Genomic DNA, 27,518 nt, shown 5'->3' with positions numbered 1-27,518 from the left:
TAGAACAGCCCAGAGACATGTGCATCTGAAAGGCAGCAAAGAAGCCTGAAAATTACGGAAGATCACAGAGCTCTTGCTTGCGAGTACCTACAGCTAGGTCAGGGAAAATATGTGATTATTGTGTGACTGGCTTACAATGTGAATTCGTGCTAGAGTATTTCTCTAGAGGGAAAGCTGTGAATCTTGACACGTACATTACAGCTAATACACAGGCATTGGTGAGATTTCCCTAGGTTTATCTGAGAGCGTTCTGTCACAAACAAAATCTGACAAAATCCTCCAAACTAAAAAGTGGCACCAGCATTTTCTGCACTCAAGCTATTCTGTACATGGTGTTTTCAAAGGTTGCTCGTGGGTGAGGAAGTGGCCCTGGTCCCAAATGCAGCTCGTGGTAACAGCCCTGATTCAGGGAGGTTCCCCCATCAGCTGGGGGACTTGCTTGTAACCCCAGATATTTCTCAGCAGTTTCTCAAACTGTCACAGTTCCTGACATTTTAGTTAGCATACTATGGAGTTTTTATGTTATGGGAAGTGTTAAACTGGTCCTTGTGGTCCTTGAAGCCTGTGTAATAGGATAAGGGAGCATACACATGCCATCTGAATTACTGAGGGGCTGTTGCTCACTTGTAAAGCTTGATTGCATCTAGAAATCAACATTTGGTTCAGAAGCGTCTTACTTTGATAAGGTTAACTTCTTTCCTGGGAGTGATAAAGTGTTAAATAAGCACTGTGACTGTGAATGGAGTTCAGGTAATGGTAGCCCCATAAATAGATGTTCTCACTCTTAGGGGAATGGATGCTGAATCCTTTCAGAAGTTTCTCTGAGCACAAAGAACCAAAATCTTTGAGCCTGCAGCACTTGTGATCTAGCAATTAAATAAGCATCCTTGGAGAACATCTGAGATGAGCGGGCAAAATGCAAATATTTGGTGTGTGTGGGAATGCTGTATTGTGATGTTGCCATTGCACACAGTTCCTACCCACGTTGTCCCTGTCCTTGTTCTGGCTGTTGCATTTGGGTCCCACAATCAGTTCGAGCAGAACAGAGATCTACTCCAGGCATGACAGCAGTGAGTCCTCCTGTGCTGGGGCAGAACAGGGAGTGGAAGCAGACATGTATCCTCCTGCTGCCAGCAATGTCCTCCCTGTACCAGGCCATGGGTGGGCAGTGCACAAAGTTACCTATCTTTTGAGTTGACTGACAATAACATTTTCTGTGCTGCCAGACCAAGGCTATATTCAAGTCAAACCCAGCCTTTCTGAAGGGTTTCAGCTTCATAGATGCCCCCAGATTTCACCAAAGGCGTGGCTGTTATAGCAGGCACACTCTTGGGTGAGTTTCCTATAGCTATTTCATAATCATCACCCTGAAGGATGCAGCTAAAAGAGTGTCTCTGGTTTTTATTTCCAGTATTTTCTCTCTGTGTGCCGGCAAATACTAGGGACCATTTACAAAAGAGAAGAAAAAAAATGTTAATGCTTTAAAAATAGAAATATAGTTCTGTGAATGTTGATATCAAGGTTTAGTGTTTGACATTGAAACGGTTTCTTGCCCATCTTTTTTTCTAATCAACTGCATAGTGAATTTGGCACTGGGAGACATGCGTATCCTCTCCATTGGTGCAGTGTGTTGCACCTCGGGTGCCATTCTGTCGATGACACATGGAGCACAGTGGGACCAAACTTCTGTCCTCTTGCTGTATTGTCTCTGTATTACTGAAGGAGTTAAAATATGCTTTTCCAAAGCATTTAAAAATGATCATTCAGATGGAGATAGCAGATAGAGACAAGAGTAAGAGTATAATTACATAGCAGCTTCTGTGGTTGCAACCATGACTTAATGTGCAGGCACACAACATAATTTGGGGGAGAAAATGAAGTGAGTTTGTGAAGGAAAATGGGAAGTATCCAACAAAAACCTGTGAACTTGTGAACATTCTGCCCAAAGCTTAACATCAGTGATTTTGGGTGTCTTCATTTTCAATGCCCAGTATGAAACGCTTCCAAAATTTCATGAAATGCTGACCCTTCACCATTATGTCACCAGGACTCCCATAAAGTAGTTAGAGCTGACACAAGATCTCTAGTTGCTTTATAAAATCTTGGCTCTCTGTCTTGAACTGTGCTGCTGTTTCCTGTGGTATTCCCAAGCTGCAGAGTGTTTCAGGTACGTGGGTGCTCCTGCACATGCTGAACACAGCAATGTGGACTTGTGTGTCCACACGTTCAGTGTGATTAACTAGCACAGATGGAAGTGTCTAGTCCTTGATTTCAGTAGTTATGATTGTGGCTGGTGTGTCTCAGAGAACATAGTTTCCTGCTAATGAAACAAGAATTATTTTACTGTGTGATGTATTGTGGAAGTGATCGTGTTGAATGCTTCATACCTCTTCACCGGCTTTTTTGCCCATTACCACTACTTAAATAATAGCATCCACAAAGTGAATGTTAATGCACATGGGTCACCTGAGTCAACCTAGCTTTCAAGGAAGGATAAGAAAAATACTAAGAAACTGAAAAATCAACTTAAGTGAATTACTCCCTGGCTAATATTACGGACTAAGCTTTTTTTTACTCAGTTCTCAGTAGCCAGAGCTGGAAATACCTTCCCAGCCGTAGGAGCCAAATCTGTTCTGGACCCACTCTGCCCTCCTGGGGAGGGCTGGCCAAGCCCTAGGGCAGCCTCCAGGGGGTCTGTCCCCAGATGGGGTTTCTCTCCCCTCCATGCACAGCATCATGTCCCCATGTCTCCAACCAGCCCAGGAAAGCTCCTCCTGCTTCCCTGTGAGTCCAGCAACAGCCGTGTGCAACTGAGGGGAAATTTTAGCTGCAACTGCTTGAGTGTCGAAGTTGAGTTTGGGAAGAGGAAACCAATTATCTTTCCCTCTGACTTCTGTGGCTTCTGCTCATTGCTGAGGCAAAGCCAGCAGTGATACCTCTTTGAATGCCGGCTCTTTAAATAACAATTTATATCCAGAAGATTTAGGTGGCCACAGAGGAACCTCTCAGCTCTTGGTTTTATGCCCATTATGGAGAGGGAGCAGAAGCACAGTAGAGTTAAGTGTCTCCCTACAGTTACGCTTAGTGCCTGTGACAAAGCCTGATCACCTATTTTTTTGCTTCGATCTCACAGACACCCTTCCCCTCCAAACCTCTGAGTCGTCTTACACTGATGTGCAGACTCAATCTTTTTTGAACGTGGCGTGCTTTTGCCCTTGTTTCTCTGTGCTTGCTGCCTAGCTTTGTGGGTGGATGGGTGGGCGGGTGAGGATCAAGTGCTCATGTCAGGGCTCCCAACTGGCTGTCACTGACCATGCCACTCCATAAAACCACCTAACACCAGTCCTGAGTAGTGCCAGCCTGGCCATGCCCAGTGGCTGTGTCCTGCCTGGACATGTTTGGGTACCCCCAGCCAGCACTGCGGCAAGCAGCGTGGGCTCCCAGCTCACTTCTGGCAGTGCCCCTGCCCCGTGCTCGCTGTCCGAGGGGACAATTTGACATGCAGCCCAAGAGAAACCTCAGTCCAGTACAGCAATAATCCTTGGAGTAGGCTTGGCTGTTACTTTTCCTTATGGTTGATCCTATGAAAGATGATGTTTACTTAAAAAAATAAAAAAAGAAAAGGGGGAATAGTGGTGTGAGCAGCAGCTACAGGGAGATGTGTCTGTCTACGCTCAAGAGGCTCCATCCCACCGGCCTCCTCCTTCCATGGAGGTGCAGCATTGTCAGCTATGTGGCGGGTCTGTGCAAATAGAGGGGGAGAACCTGAAACCATGACTGCAATAATATAAAGTGAATTTCAGTGCCATCGTCTTCACATATATGTTCTCTGTCCCCTTTTCAGTCATTAGGGAGCAAAGCAAATTAATGCCAACAGAGGCTGACTCAAACCTTTGCCCTCATTTAAGGGATTCCAAAAAACATGGTTTTGTTACGTGCTGGAGCCAGCTGCCCTACAGCAGCTCAAGGACTAGAGCAGTCTCCAGTGTTTAACCAACATGAAAGGCAGTGGGTTGCTAAAATTGCCAATGATCAGTGCTGTTCCCATATATTTCTACTTGACTAGGACTGAATTTATTGCCTTTATATATTTTTAGCAGACTGATTTTTTTTTTTCATCTCTCCTTCCAAGATAAAATGTAAAGAAATAAAAAAACCTCAGCATAAAAGGAGTAATATAAAAAATTGTCCAAGCAAGGCAACCAAAAAGCAGTCAAGGATAAAATAAAATTAAAACGTTCCACTTGTCTGTTTTGAGTAAGGTACATGAATTGCTAACTTAGCTTATTTAGTTTTGGAGCAGAAGCCTCCCAAATGTATGTAGATTTTGGTGTTAAAATCATATTTAGGATAACTATGTCTGTAGTTATTCTATAAAGAGATGGGTCAAAATGGGAACAAGATGGTGGTTTACAGAACACAAAATGGTAGGTGAGCCCCTAGGAGAGAGCATGTCTGAGCCAAGACTGCTCTGCCACACTCAGGAAATAGTACCGATAATGGCTTGAATAAGCTCATAGCTTTGTATCTTGTTTTTCTCTATCATTCTGGAATTTAATATTATGTGACATGGCCTTTATGCTAACATAGACTTTTTGGAAAAAGTGTAACTGTTTCTCAAGTATGATTTTTCAAAAGAAGTGGCCAAATTCCATTCTCCTCCATTAGCAAACTTGCAGACTAACAGGACCAGAGCAGTGCCCTTCTGTGGAGTACGCATTTATTTATGGTCTGAACATAAAATCAAAATTTGTCAAGGCACTGGCTATGTAAATCATTTTCTCTGTTCCTAATGTCACGTGATGTCACCATTGACATCAACATGATAGATAGGCTTACAGGATGCCAGAATTCCTTACTGAACTGAAAAAAAAAAAGGGGGGGGGGCATAAAATCAAGAATCTTGTGATGAAAATGTAAATACTCAATGTAAGTAATCACTGGAACAGGTTCCCGGGCCTGGGGCATGCAGGTCCAAGCTGGTGAATAGGGGCTGTGCTTGTGGCTTTGCAATATTGGATTGTATTTGGCTTTGGATTTTAGTTGCAGAATTTTTTAAATTATGTTGGATTCAAATACAAATTCTACATAAAAGGGTTAGAGATTGGTCAGTACATGGAGTAAATACTTTTAATCAGGAAATAAAGACCTGTTTAAATTTGTTTGGTATCACGGTGACAGAGTAGGCAGGTGAAGATGATCAACTTTTACAACTAAAAAGAAGAATTTCTGCAGTTACCACTTTCAAATGCCCAGTCTGACATTAGTAAAACTGCCACTGATTTCAGTAACAGCAGGATTGGTCTCTTTTTTTTAGCCTGCTTGTTGTCAGTTGATCTCTTAGTTATTTTTAAGAATGTAAGAATCAAATGACATTTTATAATTCTTAACAGGCAGAAGGTTATAGATACATAACCTGCAAGTGCTGAGCACCTGGCTCTGACAGCTTTCACATCAGCAAGCCTTAAATGCAGTTATTTATGACTACCATATTGCAGAACATCGTTGCACATTATAATAGTATATTTTAATTCTGAACTCTGAAAAAACATAAGATATCACTTGGTTCTGAATATGGCTAGTATGTTAAGATGACATAAGTTAGGCAATTTTCCCTTCATAGGACAGTTCTTTACTATGATCTGTTACAGCATACCTTTCAAAAATGACCTCTATGTTTACAATGACAGTTTTGCACATGCAAGTTGTTATGCATGTACAAAATTTCAAATATGAATACTTAGCAGCTAGTGGTATTTAAACCTCTATTAAATTTCACATGAACTTACTGTTACCTGTTCAGGAAGGAACTGCAAACAGAAATCCCATTTAGGTTAAAACGTAGGGAAAAATCTCTTTACTAAATTTCCACCTTATGAATTATTTTATAGAAAGCAGTAAGTTCTTTTTCACCAGTGCAGAAGTCTGTTTTAATACTTAATGTCATAGTGGACCTAGTTTTCTCATGGCTTTGCTTTCCAGTTGGTTTGTTTTAGCAATCACAACTTATTTTTGTTCTTTTTCAGTTGAAGAGGGTGAATCTTCAGATTTTGCTTTGACCTGGGACTCATCAGTGACTCAATCAGGTAAATATTTTAGGTTCTTCTGATTGCAAAAACTGCCAGAAAGCTGCCAGGCTTTTTACAGGAACTGTATTTTGTATGTCACATTCCTGTCTCAAATCCAAGACTACCCACTGCAACACAATTTTTATATCAGTTCCATATGGTCAATAAAATCTATTACATACAGAGACTAATATACTCTTATTCTCCAGAGAGCCATTCTTTCTTCTTGTGGGCATACTGAAACGGGTTGTGATTTCTCCAGTATAACCACTTTGAAGTTTTCTGCAATGGGCACTGTTGCACATTCATTCCAATCTAATTACATAAAAGCTGCTTTAGTAGGAGTTTTAAACCTCGGTCTCAACTGGAATGTGTGTATTTCTCCTCTCGGAGGAAATTGGAAAGTACTGTCAGGGCTGGAGAATAAAAGTGGTACATCGCCATGGTAGAAAGATTTAACATTTGAACCAGCTTTTGGTCTACTTGATAGTAATAACACTTAAACATGTGTCTGGGGCTTGTTCATCTGTGTTACATTGATAATTTGAATAAAAAGAGGCTCAAGAAACTGAACAGGATAAAGCAAGTTTGTCTGTAGTTGTGTAATATATATTGATAACACAAAGGTGAGGATAAATGTCAGATTAGTTTGCGTTTAAAATAACTAGCCACATCTAGTCACTGTTTGTGCCCTCTGTAAAGATATTTTAATGTCTATTATGTCTTTAACATTTATGAAATTCTCAGAATATTTTTTATTTTGAAGCCAATAATTCTATTTCTGCCCTCTCTTCATACTGGAACGCGTGAGGGTATTCTCTTAGAAGCTCAGCCACAACATGAAAAGAGCTCAGAAACTGAGCAGTAATATGAAAATTAACAATGGTGCTGCATTCCTGGTTAGCATGGGTTTTATAAGAGTTGTGGGGAGACTGACTCACAGGAGACTTTTCTTACTGAAGTCAGCATCTAGCTGGCCTTGAAGGCATAAACTGCCTTTGTGTGGCACTTTGTGGCATTTCACTTTGTACCAACTGCACTCTCTGTTGCGCTGGGTGCATCTTCTCTGGGCGCTATGACTGTTTTGAACAGTTTGTGTTTTCACTAGTCTTTGATAGCAAATATTGCTGCTGCTGCTGCAAACCCCCAGCTGCGATGTCGAAGGCCCCTTTGTGCCTGGAGCTAACGGCGCATGAAAAGAGCTCTCGCCAGCTCTCTTGCTTGACCTTCATCTCAAACAGCACTGGAGTGGAGTTACCGGTGTTATCTACCACAAGTCTTGAATTTTATTAAATTTAACACAGGCTGAGCTTCAAAACAGCAACAACAAAAATAATGTCTGTGCAGAACGGGAGTTAATTGGGGTTTCCTAATGGTATTGGTGACTACACTGTAAGTAAAAAAAGGCTGTGAAAGGCTTTTCCTGAATTAGTTGAGTGTCCTCAATTTTTCTTCATTTACTCCCATAATTACAGCTCTCATTCAAGACATCGGATGTGGGATAAAATGTATTGTATGTGTGATTTATGGCAGCTGAAGGAAAATGTGTGCTAATTGGGGGATTTTCATCTTAATACATTTAGTAGCTACAGATGTCAATCTTGCATGTGTATAAAGATGCAATACAGTATCCTATCAAGACAGGGTGCGCTGCATGGGACAGAGGTTGGAGGCTGGAATATGACTGAGGAACTACATAGTAATGCTTAAAAAGCTCTAGTATGTGGTGGTGCGGCTGCGTGGAGTCACTGGCTCTTGTGTGGTGTGCCTCCAAAGCTATATTTGGTAACTGAAACCAGTTCCTCAGTCCCAGTGTGCGAGACTTTCATTATGTTCTTTTATGATCTTCCTGTTTGCATTAGCTCCAGTAGTGTGATGTTGAAGTTCAATAAAGGGTGAAAAACCACTCTTCAACTTCTTGTTTCATGCCCCTTCCTTCCCTGGCCCAAAATGACAAAATTGCCTCACTTTCTGTGACAACCACCCCCCCAAACGGAAAAAAATCAAAAGGCCAAACCCAGGGCTTGTTAACTCTGAAATATTTGCCAGATCTTTCAAATTAACATATTTCTCTCCCTTCTTCTCCTGTATGTGTTTGTACATCTCTGTGTGTGTGCAAACACATACAAAGCGACTTCTGAAAATTATGTTGGCACTGTGCGCAGCTGCTGTGGGCCAGGGGAGTGGCGGTCCCAGGGTGGTGTGGTACATAGGGACAGCAAGAACAGGTAGAATGTGATTTTTTTTTTTCCCTAACTTTTTTTTAATACTAGTAAAATATTTATAAAGGTGCAGTTGTGGGGAGAGAAGGTGCTTTTGCTGCTACTTCTTATTTTGTTTATCAAACCGTGATGCTATAGATAGATATAGATGCTATAGTAGAAGCTATACTGGAAATTTTTTTTGTGAGTTGAATCTGTAGTCATGGGGCTTGTCCAGGTAGCTGTGACAGCCATCTGTCCCCAGGTCAGGTGTAAGCATTTGTAGGTGCAGGGCAAAACATGTCAAAACATTGGGGTCCAAGCTCTGTGTCTCATGGTGGACGTCTCTGCTACTGAAGTGTACTGAAGGCGCACGGTTTGTGCACCCCTGACCAGACCATGGCACTGGGCAAGGGGGCTGCTTGCGGGAGCTGCTTAGTGCGGGTCATGGAAATTTGGCAGTGGACACGTTGGCAACAGAAATCCTGCGCTTGGATGGGCCTGTTTGGTGATGGCTTAGCACAGGGCACCATCCTTTTTCCTACGGTAGTGTATGTGCGCAAGATGCTGTCTGTACTGGCTTAACTGCTTGTTCCTGGTAAAACCTGCAAAGGTGAAATGCTTTGCAGGAATCTAACCCTTGGCATAGTTGCACTGAGGAATTTGTTCAAGTACTTTAAACACAACTAGAAGTAGTTTTATGATTTTTCTTTTTTTTCTTTTTTTTTACAACCACAACTTAAAGGCTGTACATATTAACCCAGAGATTCAGGAAAACGTATAAGGAGGCAGAGGCTGCCCTCACACCAGGGTAAACAATCAGGGTGTCCACCAGCCCTGTTTAACAATGGGCATATAGCGAATTTCCTTCCTCTTCAGCTCTTGTAAACATTTTTTTCCTTAATGTAAAAGGAGGAAAAAAAGCTTTTCCTTTCCTCTCTTAATCTGAGGACTTAGCTTGCTGTTAAATAGCAGGTCAGTAGTGTTTTGCTGTGGAAGAGGCAGAGACGCTTTCTGTCCCAGAGGAAGAGCGCAGCTGAGTACTCCTTCCCCCTGCTTTTCCCTCTTAACAGCACGTGCAGCTCTTGAAGCCCATCCATCTTGCTATGAAAATGTCAGAGAGGGTGGGCCGGGCAGGGCTGCCAGGGGGCCAGGCAAGCGCCCGCCTCTGCTTTGCAAAAGGGTTTTCTGCTGCTTCGAAGCCAAAAGGAAAATAAGATTCAATATTTGCAAAGCAAGGGTCCAGCCAGACAATGCTGCATTGCTGTTGTAATACATCACGAGAGTATTATCTTGAGGAGCAACAAGGGACATTTTAAAGAAGTAAAAAGTCTTACCAAATATATAGAGAATTTAAGGCATTTTAAAGACCTATGAAAGCATTTTACATGGGGGTTGCTGGGGAGTTTCTCATTAGCCGGACTGTGAGGCCCCGGGGAATCTTGGCTGAATTGTCTGGGGCAAACAGAGCAGATTCTGTCTTCTCCTTAGGAGCCTGCAGACCTAAAAGCCTGATTTTTTTTTTTTTTGTGTGTCTGCTTTTGAGGTAACTGAAGGTATCTTATTGTTGTATGCAGCTATGAGTTACAATACTGATCAAGAAAGAGTTTGGGAAATAGGGGACTGTGGACCCATAGCCTGAGTGCTTGGGACAAATGGCACTGGGTATGTCTCTGTGCGCATGTATTTGCAGAACGGGGGGGGCGGATCTTTGCAGTGTTTGCGACTGGAAGGGCCTCTCCAATGCCAGTGCCCAACCATCCATTAGCACCATTCAGTTATAACATTCCAGAAATCACAAAAATAAATTACGTGTTGGTATTCCCCCCTTTCCCCATTAGCCCCAGATTTCCTGTCCCTGCCACTAAGCTCGCTGCAGCAGCTGGGCATGTGTGCGAGGGATGTGTTAACAAAGTGTAGCATGGGAAAAAGAATGCCACAACATTTTGGGACAGACATGTGATGTTTTGCCGTTAAGAGTTCTCCCACATACTTATTTAATGCAGTACACTACTTTAGATTTTTAATTGCCTTCTGCAATTTCTTTTACAGTTTCCCTCCTTTAAGGAGGAAAAAAAAAAGAAAAGAAAAGGGGAAGCAGCAGCGTTTGAGAAATGAACCACAAAATAAAAGAAAACCACCCTGTGGTCACTCCTTTTCCCGTCTCTTCCGCTTTGCATGGTGTCTCCCAGCTATGTAAATCACAATTTTCACTTGGTATCTTCAGAGGAGCAACATCTTGATGTGGTTTGGAGACTTATTTTTGCTCAGGGCTACCGGAGCCCGTGCTGGGATGTTTTTAATGCCGTCTCTGCTGCTTGGGGCTTTGCCTGCCCATTCCCTCCTGGCTGTTCCCTGTGCCCTCCTCCACCATCGGTCTGATGATCCCGGTGCTGCTGCTGTCTGCTCCCCAAGTGTTGAGGGTTTCTCTTCTCTGTTTCGTAGGCTTGGCTTTAATTTTGGCTGCCAAAGGAGCAAAATGGATGAGAAAGCCAGGGTCTCATGAAGCGAACAGAGACTTGCCCCTGCAAGTATTCATACGTTAACTTTTCCCCCTTTTCTGTTTATTCAGATAAGCTACAGAAAATGTATTCTCCTTCCTCACCTTTCCCTTTTTGGAGGCCTGTTTTGGCCACACAAAGCTTGTTGTCCCCTCAGCCGTCCTCCAGCACCCTGGGCTTGCACACCCCAGCACAGTCCACTGCCCGGTGCCCACCAAGGCCACCATCCTTGCAGGACTCCGTGCCCTGTGGTCTCACAGTACCCTGGGCTGTCCCTGCTCTCTGCCCATGTCCGCTTGGCAGGTCCCCCAGAGCCCCTGCTCTGCTGGTCCTGCTCCAGCTGCACGACCTGCTGGGCGCGAGCTGTGTCAGGAGTAAGTCAGGAAGGGCCAGATGTGAGAGACTGCTCTTCCATAGACGCTAAGTTCTTCTTCTCTATTTCTACATGTATTGTGTTTTGTCTTATTTAACTTCTAAATGGCAAAATGCTGAACACCCACCCCCTCCTCCGAACACCCTCAACGTGAAATTCTGGGATCTCTGCTACAGAGCATTGAAAAGGTTGGTCGCAATTCAGTGGGCATTAGAAACCTGTTATCTTGCAAGTACTCTGAGATTACCCATCCTGAGTGCCTTCACAAGCTCAGGCATCTTCTAAAAGCCGGTTTCATTAGTAAATCAATATGAGAAGATTCTGATTACAGTGTGTAAGGATTTCCAAAGAAATAAATCTTTGAAGTTAGCCAAGAACATGAGAGAGACTGATTACTTTTAGTTGAATATTTTTTCAATATACTATGAAATGTTTGATCTCAACTGGTTGGCTTTCTTATGTTGGTTTTAAAAACAGCATCCTTGTCTCTGCATGGACCTGCAGCATGCAGCCTAGTCAGTATAGTCTGAGGTTCTCAAAATGTTAAATATCTGCTTTGGAAGCAGCCAAAAGCCAAATAAATGCCAACTAGAAATAAAGCTAGGGAGGTTTGTAGCTCTGGCTGCTGCATTCCTCATTTATTCTAAGTTGAACTTTTATTTTCCTTGGTAATGTGTGGGTTTTTACAATGTAACATAGTTACATGTCCTTTCAGAAGAGGAAAAAAAAAATTCTCCTTTCCTAATTACAAAATTTAATTTTTAACTTCAATCTTATAAATACTATTTTTTTATTTTATTTTTTTTAAAAGAGAGTACTTCTGATAGTGTTTTCTCAAACAGAAGGTGAAGTGATAGGAAGTACATGATACTCAGATAATGTGGCGGTAGGTGAACATTCAAGACAGATGTAAGATTTTTGGAGCCGGGATAATATAAAAAGAAACAATATGAGTAATTATAAGCCCTTCCCAGGTTACTCTGTTTGTAGGAGCTCATGGCACAACTTTGCATCTGCAGGTGCAAGGGTTTCCTAGGAGCAAGTCTCTGCTCCCAGTGCTCCCTGGCTGGCAGGAAGGGGGATGTGGCACTACTGGAGGAAGCTGTTGGCTGGAGTGACAGGGTGTCTGGGGGGGGGCCCCGAGGTCTGACCAACATCCTGCAGCTGTAGCACCTTCAGGGAAAGGAGAAGTATAAAAAATGAGATTCCTTGCCGCATGTGGTGCCGCACAGCACCGACACGTGCATCTGTCATGGAAACGGCTGCCCCGCAAATCCACTGAGATGTCTCTGGTGGTGCGGCACCATAGGTGTTCCCCTCTTGTTTGGGGAGGGAATCTCCAGCAAGAAGGAGCGATCTTCAGATGCGAACGCAGCATGGGTGTCAGTATTTAAATTAGAAGCACACACCTGTGTATTACAGCATTTCCTAGAAAATACTTACTATTAAAAATGTTAATTGGGAAAATTATAGCAATAGCACAGAGGAGGAGAATTAATTTCCATGGTAAAAGAGGTGAGGAAAGAAAAGCTCATTCCAAAGTGAGCTATCGAGTGCTCTCCCTACCCCATCACCAACCTGTTCCAGGCATTTTAAAGACAGTGTGTGCTGGCAAGCTAATCTGCTTAAGGTAAGCTGAGCAAGCATGGTGTACCGCCTTGTGTCGTTGGTATTGCTGAGCTTCACAATACCTAAAGTCAGTCCCCCTAAATTGCTACAAGCAACATCTGGTAAGGGGAGGATTTCCGCAGGCTGCAGGGTCACAGCCCCTGCCTGGGCATGCTGGTGAGGGGCCATGGACTCGTGTGCACTGGGATGCCGGCAGTGCATCACGACTGGTGATGGGCAGCAAGGTTTCAGTCAAATCTGGGAGTGTCTCTGGCATCATTGGGTTAACCTCATCTGCAGTCTTGTGAACTTGGTGTGTCTGCTGGTATGGGGCTGCTATGGGTTGGGTGATGTTCCCACAGGGTCTTCTGGCAGGGGCACCTTGCCAGAAATACGAATACACCATCGGCATAGACGGTTGCACGCGTGAGTGCAAGTCTTTCTGGGACTAGCAGGGGACATCCTCCATGGGGTTGCGTCTCCACTTTGCCAACAGTGTTTCTTTTCTGTGCAACAGAAAGAATTTGCTTTTTACTTAAAGGTGTGCCTGTTGTCACTGGGAGACTGTAACACTGTGTTTCATTTTCTTGGGCTGACTGAAGTAAGTTGTTCACCTTCACGGGTGACCCTCAGGCGCAGCCTTCCTGGCTCTCCATCCCTTGCTTGCGTTCAGGTCTCCCACAGGTATGAACATCCCAGTGAAGGATGCTGTCGTTGAGCTGGAGGGGAGCGCTGGAGAGGAGCAAGGCATAGCATAGCACCTTCCCATCTTCTTCACACTCCTGCTTTCTATTTCTATGTTTCTTTCCAGTGATCCTACCTTGTCCTCTCTTGCTGCCCAAATGAAGGGCTGTGATTAGATGAACATTTTCTGTGTTTTTAGATGAAAATTATATCTTTTGTTTACAATAGCCTTCAGGGGCATAACTAGCAGTAATGGGCTAAAGTAAAGCAAAGGAGATGCTAGGCTGAGTATCAGGAAACATTTCTCAGTAGCGGGATCTAATAGACTCTGGTATTATCTCCCATTACATTGGTCATTTTCAAACTGGACTGGACAAAGTGCTTGAAAATGCACTGTAGGAACGGTCTTACATTAGCAGAGGGGTGGATAAGATCACCTGGTATGTCTTTCTCATCTCTGATTTATCTAATTCTGCTGTGCTCTGGATTTGCTAATCTCCTGCAGATTTGAGGACAGAAGCAGACTGAATGGTCAGGCAAATTGTGCTTTCTAGAGCTTATTTGGGTAACTATTTTTGTGTAGGATCTCAAAGCACTTTACAAATGCTAATTAAGTCTCCCAACCTAGTAGAAAGTCTTCCTTGTGCCCCATGTCCATACTACTTTGTCTCTGCATCATGCACCATGCTGCAGGTCGACCTTCCTAGAGGGCTCTGGCTTTGGGACTCAGGGGCACTTGCCAGCCCATCTTGCTTTGAGTCGTTTCTACAGGTCAGTGGCTTTGCTTTTCCAAGTCTGCTTTGGCTGGCTGGTAGGAGCGAGGGAAGCTGAAACGATGCCGCTGTGGGAAGTGATTGCAATGGGTTTTATCTCTGTGAAATCGAACAGCTGAAGAGTTTGAAGGAAAGTCTCCTGGTGAACAATTTCTTTGGTTTTCACAGAAGCTTCTGTTCTCCTTCGACTAGTTTACACATTGCAGTTGTAACGGGTAGCTCAAAGTTCCCAGCCTGAATAAATGTAAAACAGGAATAACAGAGTATATTACATTGGCCTGTTGCTTAAATGAGAAAAATCAATAAAAAATAATGCCACAACAGTGGATTCCCAGTAATCCTTCTTCTTGAGAAAAAAACCAAATTGTGCCAATCATGAGAATGAGGTTTTATAAACAATGTTTTAAAAGAAGAAAAACAAATGGAATAGACAAGCTCCACTGCTTTGTTTTCTGGGCTGAGTAAGGATGTTGTTATGAAACTCTGCAGTGAAGAACGGCATGAAATTTATGATGCTTTGCCCAAATAATCTTTGCTTATTCACTACAGGAAACTAGAATCATTTGGGTTGGAAGGGACCTCTAGTGGGTCTTACTCAACATTGACCTGACTTGTAAAAAGTTTCTGTAACCCTTGCTGCCGTATTTTTGGTTAATTTGTCTTGAACTGTTACACTTATTGTAGACCAAGAGAGTACAAGTATGGTTATGGTAGCATAAGAATGTGTACAAAATAGAAATTAAGGCCAAGTACGCATTAAAAAAAGGATTTTTTAAAAAGTTAATATAGCCTAAAATTTCCCATAATAAAAGATACATTTGTATTTCTGTCATTTAAGTGTCCAAAGTAGCCTTTTTCCAGTCTCACTACAAGGAATTACGATATCATTGTCAAAATAAAGTGGGCTCCTCTCATAATCTTGTATTTGTTGTGTATAAATTCAAATGAGAAAACTGTTAAATGGGACCATTTATAATGAGATTTGAGATACCCTATGGCTCTCACTTTGAGACAAGTGACCTTTGTCTTTTTTGGGGCTGAGTAACAGTGCGATGAAGATTTAATAGATGTGTGCAGAGACCTGGCAATAGATTGGGATGTGCATGGAAGAGGTGCTCAATGCATCTTGCTCTACATATTTTCGAATTCATCACACTTGGGACTGAAGTGCCTGCCTGTTTGCATGTTTTACTAGCCATGCCTCCTTTCTCCCTTGGATGACTTTGGCATTCATTAGTAGAAATTATTAGACAGTCACAAAACACTAAAGAGAAAGGAAAAAACCCACACACTTTGCTTGGAAGCACTGTCTGTGTCGCATAAAGCTCTGACAAGATCAAGCCTCTAATTAAATTAGCTGGCACGTGGACAATTCTGTTCCGAGATCTGCTGAGCTAATGTGTAGCCATTAGCTCATGCAGCCACCAAATCAGAAGTACCAAAGAGACAATTTACATAGGGCCACAGGATGTTTTAAAAAATTCTGGTGAGTTGTGAATCCTGTAATGTTAATTGCCAGTTAGCACATTGTAATTGCTGTAATTATTTGCAAGTAAAATGATGTAAGGGACTTAACATTGTACTTTTCTTAACACTTCACATGTTGGTGATCCACTAAATCTCCCACTTAGAGTTTTGCTGGTTATTTTAAGAGCTCGACAGCCACTTGCTGAAGTCTGATCTCATCTGCCAGCTTGCCATTCTGCCTGTTGTCTTTAATGCTGAGCAGTGGCTCTCTAAAGTCTTTATTAAAAAAAAATGCAATAAAATAATAAATGTGAATGTCTGCTGCTGACCAGTGAGAGTGTAGCCAGCCCTGCAGCCGGCTGCACTGGAGCCCAGCTGGGAGAGAGCCCTCAGCACAAATTGCCAGCCTATTGCCTCCCACCGCCACGCTGCGGAAGTGGGCCAAAAGCTCCTCCGTATGGGATTAAAGGGATGTGTAATAGATTAAAGATCAAAAATGTTAATTAAGAAATGGTCTTTTCTAATAAGATGCCTTCAAGGGCACGGTACCAAAAATGAGGCAATATCTCATTTTGGCAACAGTGCTGGGGCTGTAATGAAGCTGGAGCATGGGGGTAAAGGGAGAAGGAAGGGATGCCTTCTGTTCAAGGCATCTCCTTCAGAAGGGGTAAATCAATTAGCAATAAAAATGTAAACACGTAAGTCAGAATGACATTACTCTGAATGCCACTGAACAATGTGTGGATTTAGACGTATGCTTTTTAGCTTGGTGTTTCCTTGAGGGTAAGTTGGCAGTTTGTGACTGATAAAGGACTCCTTCAGCTTAGTGGTATTTAAGCAGCAGCATGGTAATTTGGCTGAAAATAACCACTCTTGTTGGAAGCTTTGATGCCTTTGAAGTGAATCCATGCAATATATTTTCCTGATGTAATTTCCTCGATATGGGAACCTTTGTTGCACCTTTGTTGCTGGATTGAAACTCGTAGGCGCTATGTTTGGGGAAAGGCTTATTTCTCTTCAGAAAAGGGAAGAGCCACAACTCTGAGCTCTCATATTCCAGGCTTCTGGAGCAGGGAGAAGTTTGTATTTTACAAATAAACTGATATGCAAGTGTTACTTTTGTGTTTCAAACCCACAAGGTGCTTTCATAGAGCTGTGAAATTTTATTGCATCATTATAACTAAAGAAAACACGCTTTTTCTTAAACTTGAGCATTCTAGTTAGTGACTCCACTGTTACATTTTCTTAGTAAACTCATCAAAACTCCAAAAGGAAAACTCAGATGTTTAACAGCACTTCTCCTTGTGGTGGGGTGATGGGATTTCACATCGCACTTCATCCCACACTTTCCCCTCTAAACGCCTTAATGCAGAAAGCTGCAGTATTTCTGAAGTGAGTTATTTGCTAGCATAGAATGGAGAGACCCTGTAGGGAAATTTCTTCCCTCTTGGTTGGAAGCTTTCACTTGGATAAAGAAAACCACTGGCACGGTGAGGCTCTCTGCGTAGCGTGTGTATGTGTTTTAAGGCTCTGGCTGTTGTTTGATCCAAAGCTAGAGAGATTTTCAATTTGAGAGAAGTGTGGTGGGAAGACACTCACTGGTCGCGTGCCTCTGTGCGTGGCGAGCTGGGGCCAACTGAAGCAGCCTGGCAGAGAAAAGTTCTCCAACAATGGTCTGAAATTTAGATTTGTTGCTCTAGCTATGTGTATTTAATCTTAATCTGTTGTGCGAATCTTTAGCAGAAAAGAGCGTTTGGAGGAGAGGAGTGAGTGAAAGACAGCAGCTCTGCACTACCTGCTCACCTGCAGCCCCCAAACAAAGTGGGGAAGCAGAGCGTGGTGTCCACATCCTTGAGAGGCGGAGGGATGGTTTTCCCTGGATCTCGTTTAATTGAGAGGGGGTTCAGAGCCCTGAGAGCTGGGCACAGTGTAGAATTGTGTTTATTGGTATTATTTAGCTTGGATGGGGGCTAGAGGCAACTTAAATTAAATGATACTAAATTCCTGTGGCCTGATTTTGTCAGATAAGTGAACACAAATGGAAATAGTGGTTGTTGCCATCCACAGAAAGAAAATTGGAGAACTATTTCTTATCCAAGGACTTCAATTGGATGTTTTCACAGTTCATAAAGGTATTGTTTTGACAGACTGATTAGTTCTATCTTTACTTGATTTCACTTATGTTTTTTGTTAAACTTATATGTGTAACTCGGACTTGAATTAGCCTTCTCCCAAGAAGGGCTATGTCAAGCCATTCTTGCTGATGCATCAAGGAGGTACAACTGTAGCAACAGAAAGATCATTGCCTCTGTCCTTATTATGAAGTTAATTTAAAAGTCTCAAAGTAATTTTGTACTAGGCAATTCTGAAGACAGTGTTCTGAAGTTTTCCTCTCTGTGATTTTGATAATACTTAAAAAAGATATATGTAGTCTGTCATTCTTCTTTCAGTGACAATAGGGAAGACTTCAATTTTGCATTGTTGATTTCATCAAGTAGGTTACATTTGCAGAAAAATGGTCAGTTTGTAATGCTGTCATTAATTTGTACAGAATGTGTGTCCCATATCGGAATCAAGAAAACTTGAACTTAAACTTTGGTAGTCGTTCATATTGGGCTCTTTGCATTTAGCACACAAGTCCAGATGACCATTTGTCCTGTTAAATGAATGAGAAATGTTCTGTGTAAAAAGCATTTGGCTTCTCTTCCTTGATCATATTAAACAAAATACATTTATTGCCAAATTTCCACAGTAACATCCAGGAAGCATATACAAAATCAGCAGGGTTAGCCAGGTATAACTGAGAGTAGCATTTGGTCTATAATCTTATGAAAAAAGGTTGTGCAGTAAAAATGTACTTTTTCTGATTAAGGTGAATTTCAGGCTGAAATCTTGCGCAAGTCAGCTAATAGCTGGATTGGTAAAACATTTTCTGGACAGAATGTTGCAGAAATCGACATTTTTTTTTTCTTTATATATTGTGTGTGCAGACAGCTGCAGTGTTGAAGACATGAGGAATATCACTTCTGCAAATGCCCTTTGTGTCTCTTGGTTTGTGTTGTGACAAGCAACCTAGATGCTTCTGTATAACAGAATTAAATTATGTTCCATTTTTGACCCTTACTTCCAAGATGCAGTGCTTGGTGTTTATGGTGTTTTGTGTGTGAAATTGAAATATGAATTGGTGTTGCTTTTCCTCCAAAATGGCTTATAAAAACTGGTGAATTTTTAGGGCTTTTTTATATACTGAGGTTGTAAACCTGTTGTATTTTAAATGTCTTTGTGAGTTGCAAAGAAACCCACAGATACACCACAGGTGCTGTAAGTGAGGCAGAGCGATCAGTGACATATTAAATGAGAAAACACATCATAAGAGTTAAGTGATTTTTAGCTTGATGCTTTAATGAAATATTTTAAAACCGTATCTGGTTAATGAACATTGTGGCCAGACTGCATAATTGGCCGAGGATGTAGGAAGTGGAAGCGCTTTAAAAATAAACTCATAGCTGTGGTAGCTGTAACTGAGGTAGAAGGGTCCAAAGCAAACCCCCAAACCCTTTTTCTACCTCAGCTATGGGGCTGTGGGAGAGGGGCCGCGTGGGGCTGTGGATGCAGTGGCCATGCCCACGTCAGTCGTGGCATTTGGCTGTTGAAGGAGCTGTTTTGTAGGATGAAGTTCTCAAGTGTGCCTCTTCCTACTTGTCAGCAACTAAAATGCAAATTCAGTAATTTAAGGCGAAAAGTTGGGACTGGGCCCCCACAAAGAAATGTGCCTTTTAAAAATGGATAATTTTGTTGTTATTACTACTTTTTTCCTAGTGCAAAATATATAGGGAATGGGGCTGCTAAAGAGCATATCAACTAAATTAGGGTTAATTAGAAGTTCTCCCAAATAGCTGGTGCTTCATCAGCAACAGAGCAGTGTGTAAATAAATCTAATTTCTCTCCAACTAAACTCTTCACAAGCTTAATTACAACAGCAACAATATCTGCCCCCCTCCTCTCCCTTTTTCATTAGTGCGAGCGGGTCATTACAAGCTGTATCTGGTGAGGGTTATCATGAGCAGTCCAGAGCTGCACCTTTCACAGGTGTCCTTCGAGGCTGAGGAAGAAGTGGAGGGACTTTCAGTGTATCTGGAATAGCCCAATTAAGGTAGTTTATAAGAAGCTTGAGAAGCAGAAAACACTGATGGAAAAGAAAAAACCACCACTATATTCTGGAGAGACTTTTGTTAATTACATAAAGTGTTTCCACTGTTTGGATTATTGGTCATCTTAATTTCTTCCCCTTTATTACTCATTTGCCAGCAAAAATCCATACTTAGGGTTTTATCTGTCTACTTTTTTTTTTTTTTCCTTTTTACACCATACATCATCCTCACGGTAGATCCGAGGGCTCTGCCAGTTCCCTGATGCTACGTACCACACTGCTGTCTCCTGCTCCGACAGTCGGGACCTGCCGAATGAGAGGAGCGGCTGAGGGAGACAAGACTTTAAAGTCATTTTAGCTTTAACTCTTTTAAATGTCTTTTCACACTTTCTTTACCACATAGGGCTAGAATGAAGAACGCAGGAAGATGTTAGGAGAAAAAGCGTTATCACTGCTAAAAGGATCACCATGCTGGAGGACTGGTGCAGCTCACTTCTTATTCCAGGGATAAATAGCTGAAAACCTCTAGCCAGAAATTAGTTATCACATGGAAAGTACAAACCTGGGTGCAGGTTTCAGCTGGGTGCAGAAGTGGTCTGCTGAGGGCTCATTCAGAGGGATTAACTTATTTCATTTGGTGCTTGATTCACTATCCTCTGTGATTTTTTTTCTTTTTTTTAAATTTTATTTCTAATTCTGTTGAAGCCAGTGCATTCCTTATTACACGGTGTCACGTTTCAGCCGATCCCAAATTAATAAATGAGCAGCAGCAGAATAGCACGCAGCACAATTCTAACAGCATGAGCTGCACAGAAGTATATTTCACTTAGCTCCAATTTAAATACTCTGCTTTGCTCGATTTAATTATGTGAAATTACTGAATTAATGGCTTTGTCAAGTGAAACGTGTAGGACTTCAGAGTTTGGTATTAAGGAAAGAAATTAGAAAGGAAATTTGAGGTACATTAATTTTTGCATGCGGGGTCATTTTAAACACAAACTGAAATTTAACTGAGCCCACAGCCCAAAATCACATCACGGTTTAAACCCAGGGAAAAGAGAATGAGCAGAAAGTGGCAGGAAACTTTCTGAGTTGTTTTGCTAATTTGGCTTCCTTGTTGGTTTGTATTAGTCTCCTCTGTGTGTCTGCTGGGCAGGAGGGGTGTTTGTGCAGCAGAGGCTGGCCATGGTCATGCGGAAGGTAATACTTTTTGCAGAATCCGATGCATCTCTAATAGCTTGGCCACCTGTTAAATACCCTTTCCCGTGCTGCATAATATGACTTTCTTCTGCCTTTTCTGGTTGAGAATCCTGTTAAATCAGTTGCCTTTTTTCACATTCATTAACTGAATTCTTTTGCTGTGGTCTGAATACCTGCACCAAGACATTGTGCCCAGCCTGGTTCTGGTCGTGCAGAGATGCACATGCATAACGAGACCTGAGGGTAACGTGTCTGGAAGCTTGTAAGCCCTACTCTTCTGAAGCCATTTAGACACGTAGGTGCCTAACTCTCATTAATTTCCAATTTCATGGGTTTTTGCTACAGTCCATTGCTACTCACTGGGTATTCGGCTCCTAAATCACTTGGGCTGCCTACAGATGTCCCTCCCAGCTCCAGGCAGAGCAGTGTAAGGTACAGTTTTCCCAATTTCTACTCACTTTGCTGGCAGTGCCCAGCTTGGAGGGCTCCCGAGCAGCAGAGGCACGAGCCTCTGCCAGCAGTAACTGGTAGCAGAGAGACACGAGCATACATTTGGGAAAATGTGGCTTTTTCCTCAGGTGCATTTGAAGAACCTTTTTTCCAAAGCAAACTGGATTTATAGAGAGAAAGTCAGTGAGCTTTTTTCCTCCAAGATGATGTTTGGTATTTGACCAGACTGTAATACCGACAACTAGGTTATGGTCCAAGTCCAACCCTCTATACCCTGGGTATAAACAGGAGTGTTACCCAACCCACAAAACCCAGCCCCACAGAAACCTCTCAGGTCTTTAATCACAGTTTTGAAGGCTTCCAGGCACAGTTATCCCAGAAGCGGGTTCCTCCCACACTCCTTCAGCCGTACATTTGTCATTCCCACTAGAAAATGATCCAGGCAGGTTCTGAGCAAACCGAGACCCATGAGAAGGTCAGTGAAATAATTATCGCTTTCTCTAATTTGCCTAAGTGTATTTTTCTTCCTGCTCCAATACCTTTTTCCCTCTTGTTCCATCTTTTCCCCCTGTATTGATTCCACCCCTTGGTTCCTCACGGTTTGCAGAGTGCTATGGCTCTTTCCTTCTCAGTCGTAATGTTTTGGGGTTTTTAAGGATATAAAAAGATAAATGCAAATGCTACCTGTAGGATCCTACAGGTTTGGGTTGTGAAAGGCATGCCTCTTCAGCATAGTTTTTAAACAACTCTATATTCTAAGCATGGGAAGAGTGCATTTTGAACAGAAATATATTCAGGGACGTAAGAGGGTATTTCGTATTGAGGCCTTGCTCTGCTTTCCTGTTACATCTCGCTCCCACCTGCATACACTGCAGGCTGTTACACACCGAGGATGGGAATCTTCCAGGGGCCTGAACTTAACCTGCAGAAAGGATGATTTGAAGTCCTGGACCTTATAGAGGAACAATAAAGGAATCTGCATTTTTAATTAAGCAAAGGGGATTCAAACATTGAAATACGTAGTCACATTTGTTGCTTATGGTAAATGACATCACCCCTAATTTTTCTCTCTTTAAAAATCAACAGGTTTATTTTAATAAAGAGTTCCAGCAGCTGCTATTCTGAGCAAACCAGTCAATACCTTATGTTTGCATTTGATACGCAGCTGCAATAACAAGCCACATGTGAATTTTATTAAGCCTTCTGAATTTTCTGTCTGGTCAGGGAGCTATAGATTTAAGTTTTACAGATATCTGGCTTCACCTTAAAGTAAAAAAAAAAAAAAAAAAAAAAAAAAAGTCATTCACACCATTTCCTTAAAAGCAAAAAAAAAAGTTTTGTCATGCCTATGAATTAAAATGTGATTAAGGTGTCCTGTGTTAGGTGTGAGTGGGATTCCATGGAACTGTTGGAAACAGGACGCTTATCTTCAACAGAGACTTGAAAAATAATAAGTTGAGCATTATTAAAATATTCATATACCTAAATAAAATTAAAGTGCTGTTTTTGTGCTGAAAATTTATGTGGATTTCATTAGATTACGGTGGTCAGTATTATTTAACAGTTGCATGTCAAAGAGTGAAAGTATGTTTTTATGAAGAAGTGTACCTCATTTTGAAGTTAATACTTGCTGCATACTGATTTCCTTGTGCATATAAATGAACTTTAGATCAGTTTTGATTTGAACCTAATTATTGGGACTGAAGGTGGCAGTTACTCCATTCAGATGCACCTTAAGGATCTGGAAGTGGACAATAACGTCTTGTTTCCGGAGGCAGATAATCTGTTGCACAAGTATTACATGTCTTGAGTAAGTGGATGAGAGTTTTATGTGGATGGTAGCAGAGAAGTTTGGATAGCTGTGTGCAAACACACTATTTGATCTGAATGCCGCAGAGAACTACAAAGCAAATTGCTATTTGACATCAGAAGAAGCGTGAGGTGTTGATATTGTGAAAAAACAGTGGTAACTGTTGTCTGCACTTGGATGTGGAACATCCCTGGTAGCAAACAGAGCAGAAACGAGCCGTGGTAGAAAGTGAAATATCCCTTGTAGGACTGTGACTTTCTGCTCTGATACAGGCTGTGCTTCGCAGGTCAGATGCGCGCAGGAGAGGTGCCTTCCTCCTCGCTACGCCATCTGCTAATGAACTGCCTGGCCCCGCTGCTGCCACAGCACACTGTAGGCTACCAAAACCTTCCCCCCGGGTCTTGAGCCCGTCCTTTCCAAGAAGACCCCAGTGTAAAAGAGGGGTGCCGCTCTCCTCGCAGCCCTGCCAGGGGGACGGGGTGACCGCTCCCCAGCCCCAGCGGGCAGAGGGGCAGGAGGGCACCCTGGGGGGACCCACATCAATATCGATCAGTGTACTGCAGTCGGGTCCCCGTTCGGTAGCCGAACACCTGGCGCGCTCCGGACTGCTCTGCTCTCTGCCTTTCGTTGCATTCTCTAAAGTTCACTTACAGTGCTCTTTGTGGCAGGGGAGTGTTTACATCCCATATTTATACCATTAAACTGGTTGCCAAACACTGAAGAGCTGATAAACACTATGTGCCGTTAACACTATAAAGTACAATCCCACTGCTGCTTGCATGCAAATAAATAATAATAACTTAGCTCTTTGTCCGCTTTTCAGTGTATAAATGCATTTGTCGCATAACATAGTAACATCTAAATCATTTTAGTAAAAGCACTAGAAAGGCTGAAACATTACCTGCAGGTACGATTAAGAGGAAATTTTACTGTTTGGTTGTGTTTTTGTGATTTCCTTATCTGAATTTTTTTAAAAAAACAGCTTTAAAGTGATGTGATGCTTAATCACTATTGCTGGGTTTCACTTTTTTTTAATTTTTAATTTCACTGAGTTATTTTGCCTTCCTAAGGACTGAGGAATTAGCCTACAGGCTAGAAGTTACTATGAAATATTCATTAAATCCTTTCTTGTAGCCGTTACAGACACAGATATCTTTTTAATGTGCCTGGTCAGTTTTGAGGCCACTATTTTTGTTACTGCCCATAAATCATCAGCAAGTATTTTTAGTGTCATCAGTGAAAGGTTAATAGAAGCCCATAATTTTCAGATATATCTTTTTGATTAGCTGCTCAGATATTTCCTTAAAAAAGGGGGTGTAAATTGTTCTACACCGAAAACTGGAGACTGTGTCCAATTTATGCATAAATTGAAACTGTCTTTCTAATAGACTCTTTGGAAGGTGTGGGGTTGCCTTCAAGGTAATGATTTAAACATAAACTGACCCTTGATGAGGGAGCTGGAGTTTCAGTTTAATGCGTTTCTGCAGTTTTCCTTCGCCTTCAGTGCCTTCAAATTCCACACAAATAATTCCTTCATAACAAGTGCCTTTTCAGAAGATGTATGCTGCTGACAGTTAATATAAAATTATTGCCCCTGAATGCATTTTTGTAATTACTTCCCAGAGAACTGTCTTTGTGTTAGAAGACATTTCACACTTTAGTAACATAAGTGTTTGGGGAGAACATGAGTAATAATTACAAGCAGTCTTTCAGTGAAAATAAACCTAAAAATTATAAAAAAAGCTAATGTTAAAGTTGGTTAGAGACAGTGAGGAATTTATTTAGCATGTTATGCCTGTCTGTATATTTTCCAAGTTTAATAACCCTTCAGTAACTAAACTTAAAAAAAAAGCAATAAAGAACAGAGAAACTGCTTTCTAATTTTTAAGCAATAATGAAACTAAAAACTGATTAAAAGTGACATGCTACTAGAGACAGAATAAAGAAACTTAATCTGAATGCTCCTATAGGAGATTTCTGCTATAATGGAAAATGAAATGGCTCACAGTTTGATCAATAAAAAAATTAGCAGCATTTAATAAAAGGTTTCTCTAGCATGTTGACTAAAGGATACTATGGAAGTCTTGAAATCCAAGAAAACCAGGATTGTAGGGTGCATTTGTGTATGCAAGCATGATGTAAAAATCATTGACTGAGTAAAGCCGGTGGATTTCAGGTCAGATGCTAGATGTCAATAGTTACACTGGTTTAGAGAGAATGTGGAGCCAGGACTGCCTGTATAAATATACATACATTCTGGTAGTTAATATGCACATACCAGCAGTGAGGTTGAGTTTGCATTGAGGCAGAACAACATGGGGCGAAGTCTTGGTTTCACTGGAGAAAACAGGGCAATTATACCATACATATATATAAATATATGTATAGTATATCTCTGTACCATATAGAGATAACCATATATGGATATAGGTGGGCTCAGGTGAAAGGCAGGCACTGAGAGGCAACAAGTGACATGCATTATCTGTTCTGTGTGTGATGTCTGTGACTGTGCTACAGCAAAGGAAGGTGCAACGAGCTGCCAGTCCTCTGCCGTGTATTCCTGCCAGCTCTTTCTATGCCTTTAAACTCAAGGTAGACACTTAATGTTTTCTTAAACATTGCAGCTGCTAATTTGAGAAAATTGTATCCGATCAGTGAAGTAAGATGAACGTTTTCTCTATGAAATGTCGGTGTAAGTAAGTTAATAGGATGCTGAGAAGAGGATGCTGGGGGGGTGTGCAGGGCTGTCATTAACAATTCTGTGAGCGGTGCAACGTCGGCAGAAGCAGGCAGCGGCGGTGCAGGCACTGGCAGCAGTTAGCTAGTTATTACTGGGCGTTTAGCTTGGAACCCCTTTCTCTTAAAAGTACATGTACAAGCAGATGTAGAAGGAGGTGCAGTACACTACCAAAACAGTTTTTCTTTGCTAAGTTAAAGAAGAATGTTGCGAACTGTCCACCTACTTAGAAGTTAATATGATTTAATATATACTGGCTTGTAATAAGACTCTGTTGTGAAATGTTACAATGTGCACTTACTAAAGTCTCTGACTTTTGTGTATTTTATTGTTAACACGCTTCACACAAAACTGTATTATTGGTATAATCTGTGCTTTTATCCTGTGGGTTACTATTCAGAGACATACCTAGCACTGAGCACTCTTCCTCTTCCCTTGTCTTTCCAAAAGAAGCTCTCGTAGCCACCATTGCTGCTTGTCGGTGGAGTCTGCTCTCAGAGTCAGACAAATGACAGCTTGGAGAGGCTGCAGCAGCCATAGCCCTAGGAGGGCACGAGGAGGTAACAATATACAATTTTCATGGTTCAAGGGTAGCCTTATCCTACTGTTCTTCATTACAGTACTGCAGTGAGATCAATTTTATTAAGTTGTAAGTCTTAGGAGGCCAACACCATTAACTACATGCTGGATCAAATAATTTTTTTGGTATTATGATTGTTTTTTCCTCTCGTTGAGAGAAGGCAAGATCTGATGCACAGATCTCTTCAGCCCGCGAGGAGCATTATGTGAGGATTGAGCGTCGGCAGGATTGTGTGGCAGCCTGTGCTTCACTCACTCTGCTCTGTCATTGTAGTCATCCAGTGCAATTTGACATTGCATAAATATACTGTGGTGTTTCATGCATTATCCTTTCTGGCTCTTTGTTTTTCAGCTAGGCACCTTTTTTTTTTTTTTTTTTTACCCCATGTGGTTTGACACTGTGTGAAAGACCTATGCTGCACTGCATGATAGAGCACCAAACCTGCTTGCTTTTGATGCACGTAACAATGATTTGATGTGCAGAATGAGCTGCCTTTGATACCTGGTCCTGGTCCTAGGGGTGGGATGCAATCTATGCTCTCTGACCTGGTTTGCTTGACTAGAGCAGGGTTTTGGCTGCTTTGCACGGGTCTAGTCACAGTGGTTACAGTGGCTCACATTAGGGCCCTGACCCACTGAGAGTTAGCACACATATATACCTGTGTTCAAGATGCAAGTGTCTAAAAAATGACATTGTTTGAAATGTTGAAGAGCCACAGAATGGGGCTACCCAGCAAAGCCAAGACTTTTCATCCTATGGGAAGATTTTAGCTGAGGTTGGTTTGTGTTTTAATTACTGAAACTCTAGTGGCTTTTTTGCCTCTGTTCATTCTTCTTTGACCACAAATGACAGAGAACTTTGGATTCTCTTGGTGTATGAGTGCTAGAGACAACACTAAAATGTAACAAACCACATA

General features: G+C 41.9%; 1 protein-coding gene across 4 annotated transcripts in view; it reads left to right on the top strand.

The window, feature by feature from the left end:
- The window catches only part of ZNF423 (zinc finger protein 423), a 237,833-nt gene that overhangs the window by 38,456 nt on the left and 171,859 nt on the right, over window positions 1-27,518 (top strand). For all 4 annotated transcript variants that reach the window (XR_012652210.1, XM_075040191.1, XM_075040190.1 and 1 more), the window contains one exon: window positions 6,027-6,086. Coding sequence is in view for 3 of the 4 variants with exons in the window: in XM_075040191.1 (XP_074896292.1) it covers window positions 6,027-6,086 (60 nt within the window). In the remaining variant the exon portion in view is untranslated. The remainder of the gene's footprint in view (window positions 1-6,026; window positions 6,087-27,518) is intronic.

Source organism: Buteo buteo, chromosome 11 (assembly GCF_964188355.1).
Source record: "Buteo buteo chromosome 11, bButBut1.hap1.1, whole genome shotgun sequence".
NCBI lineage: Eukaryota > Metazoa > Chordata > Aves > Accipitriformes > Accipitridae > Buteo > Buteo buteo.
This window is presented reverse-complemented; position numbering and strand designations above follow the sequence as displayed.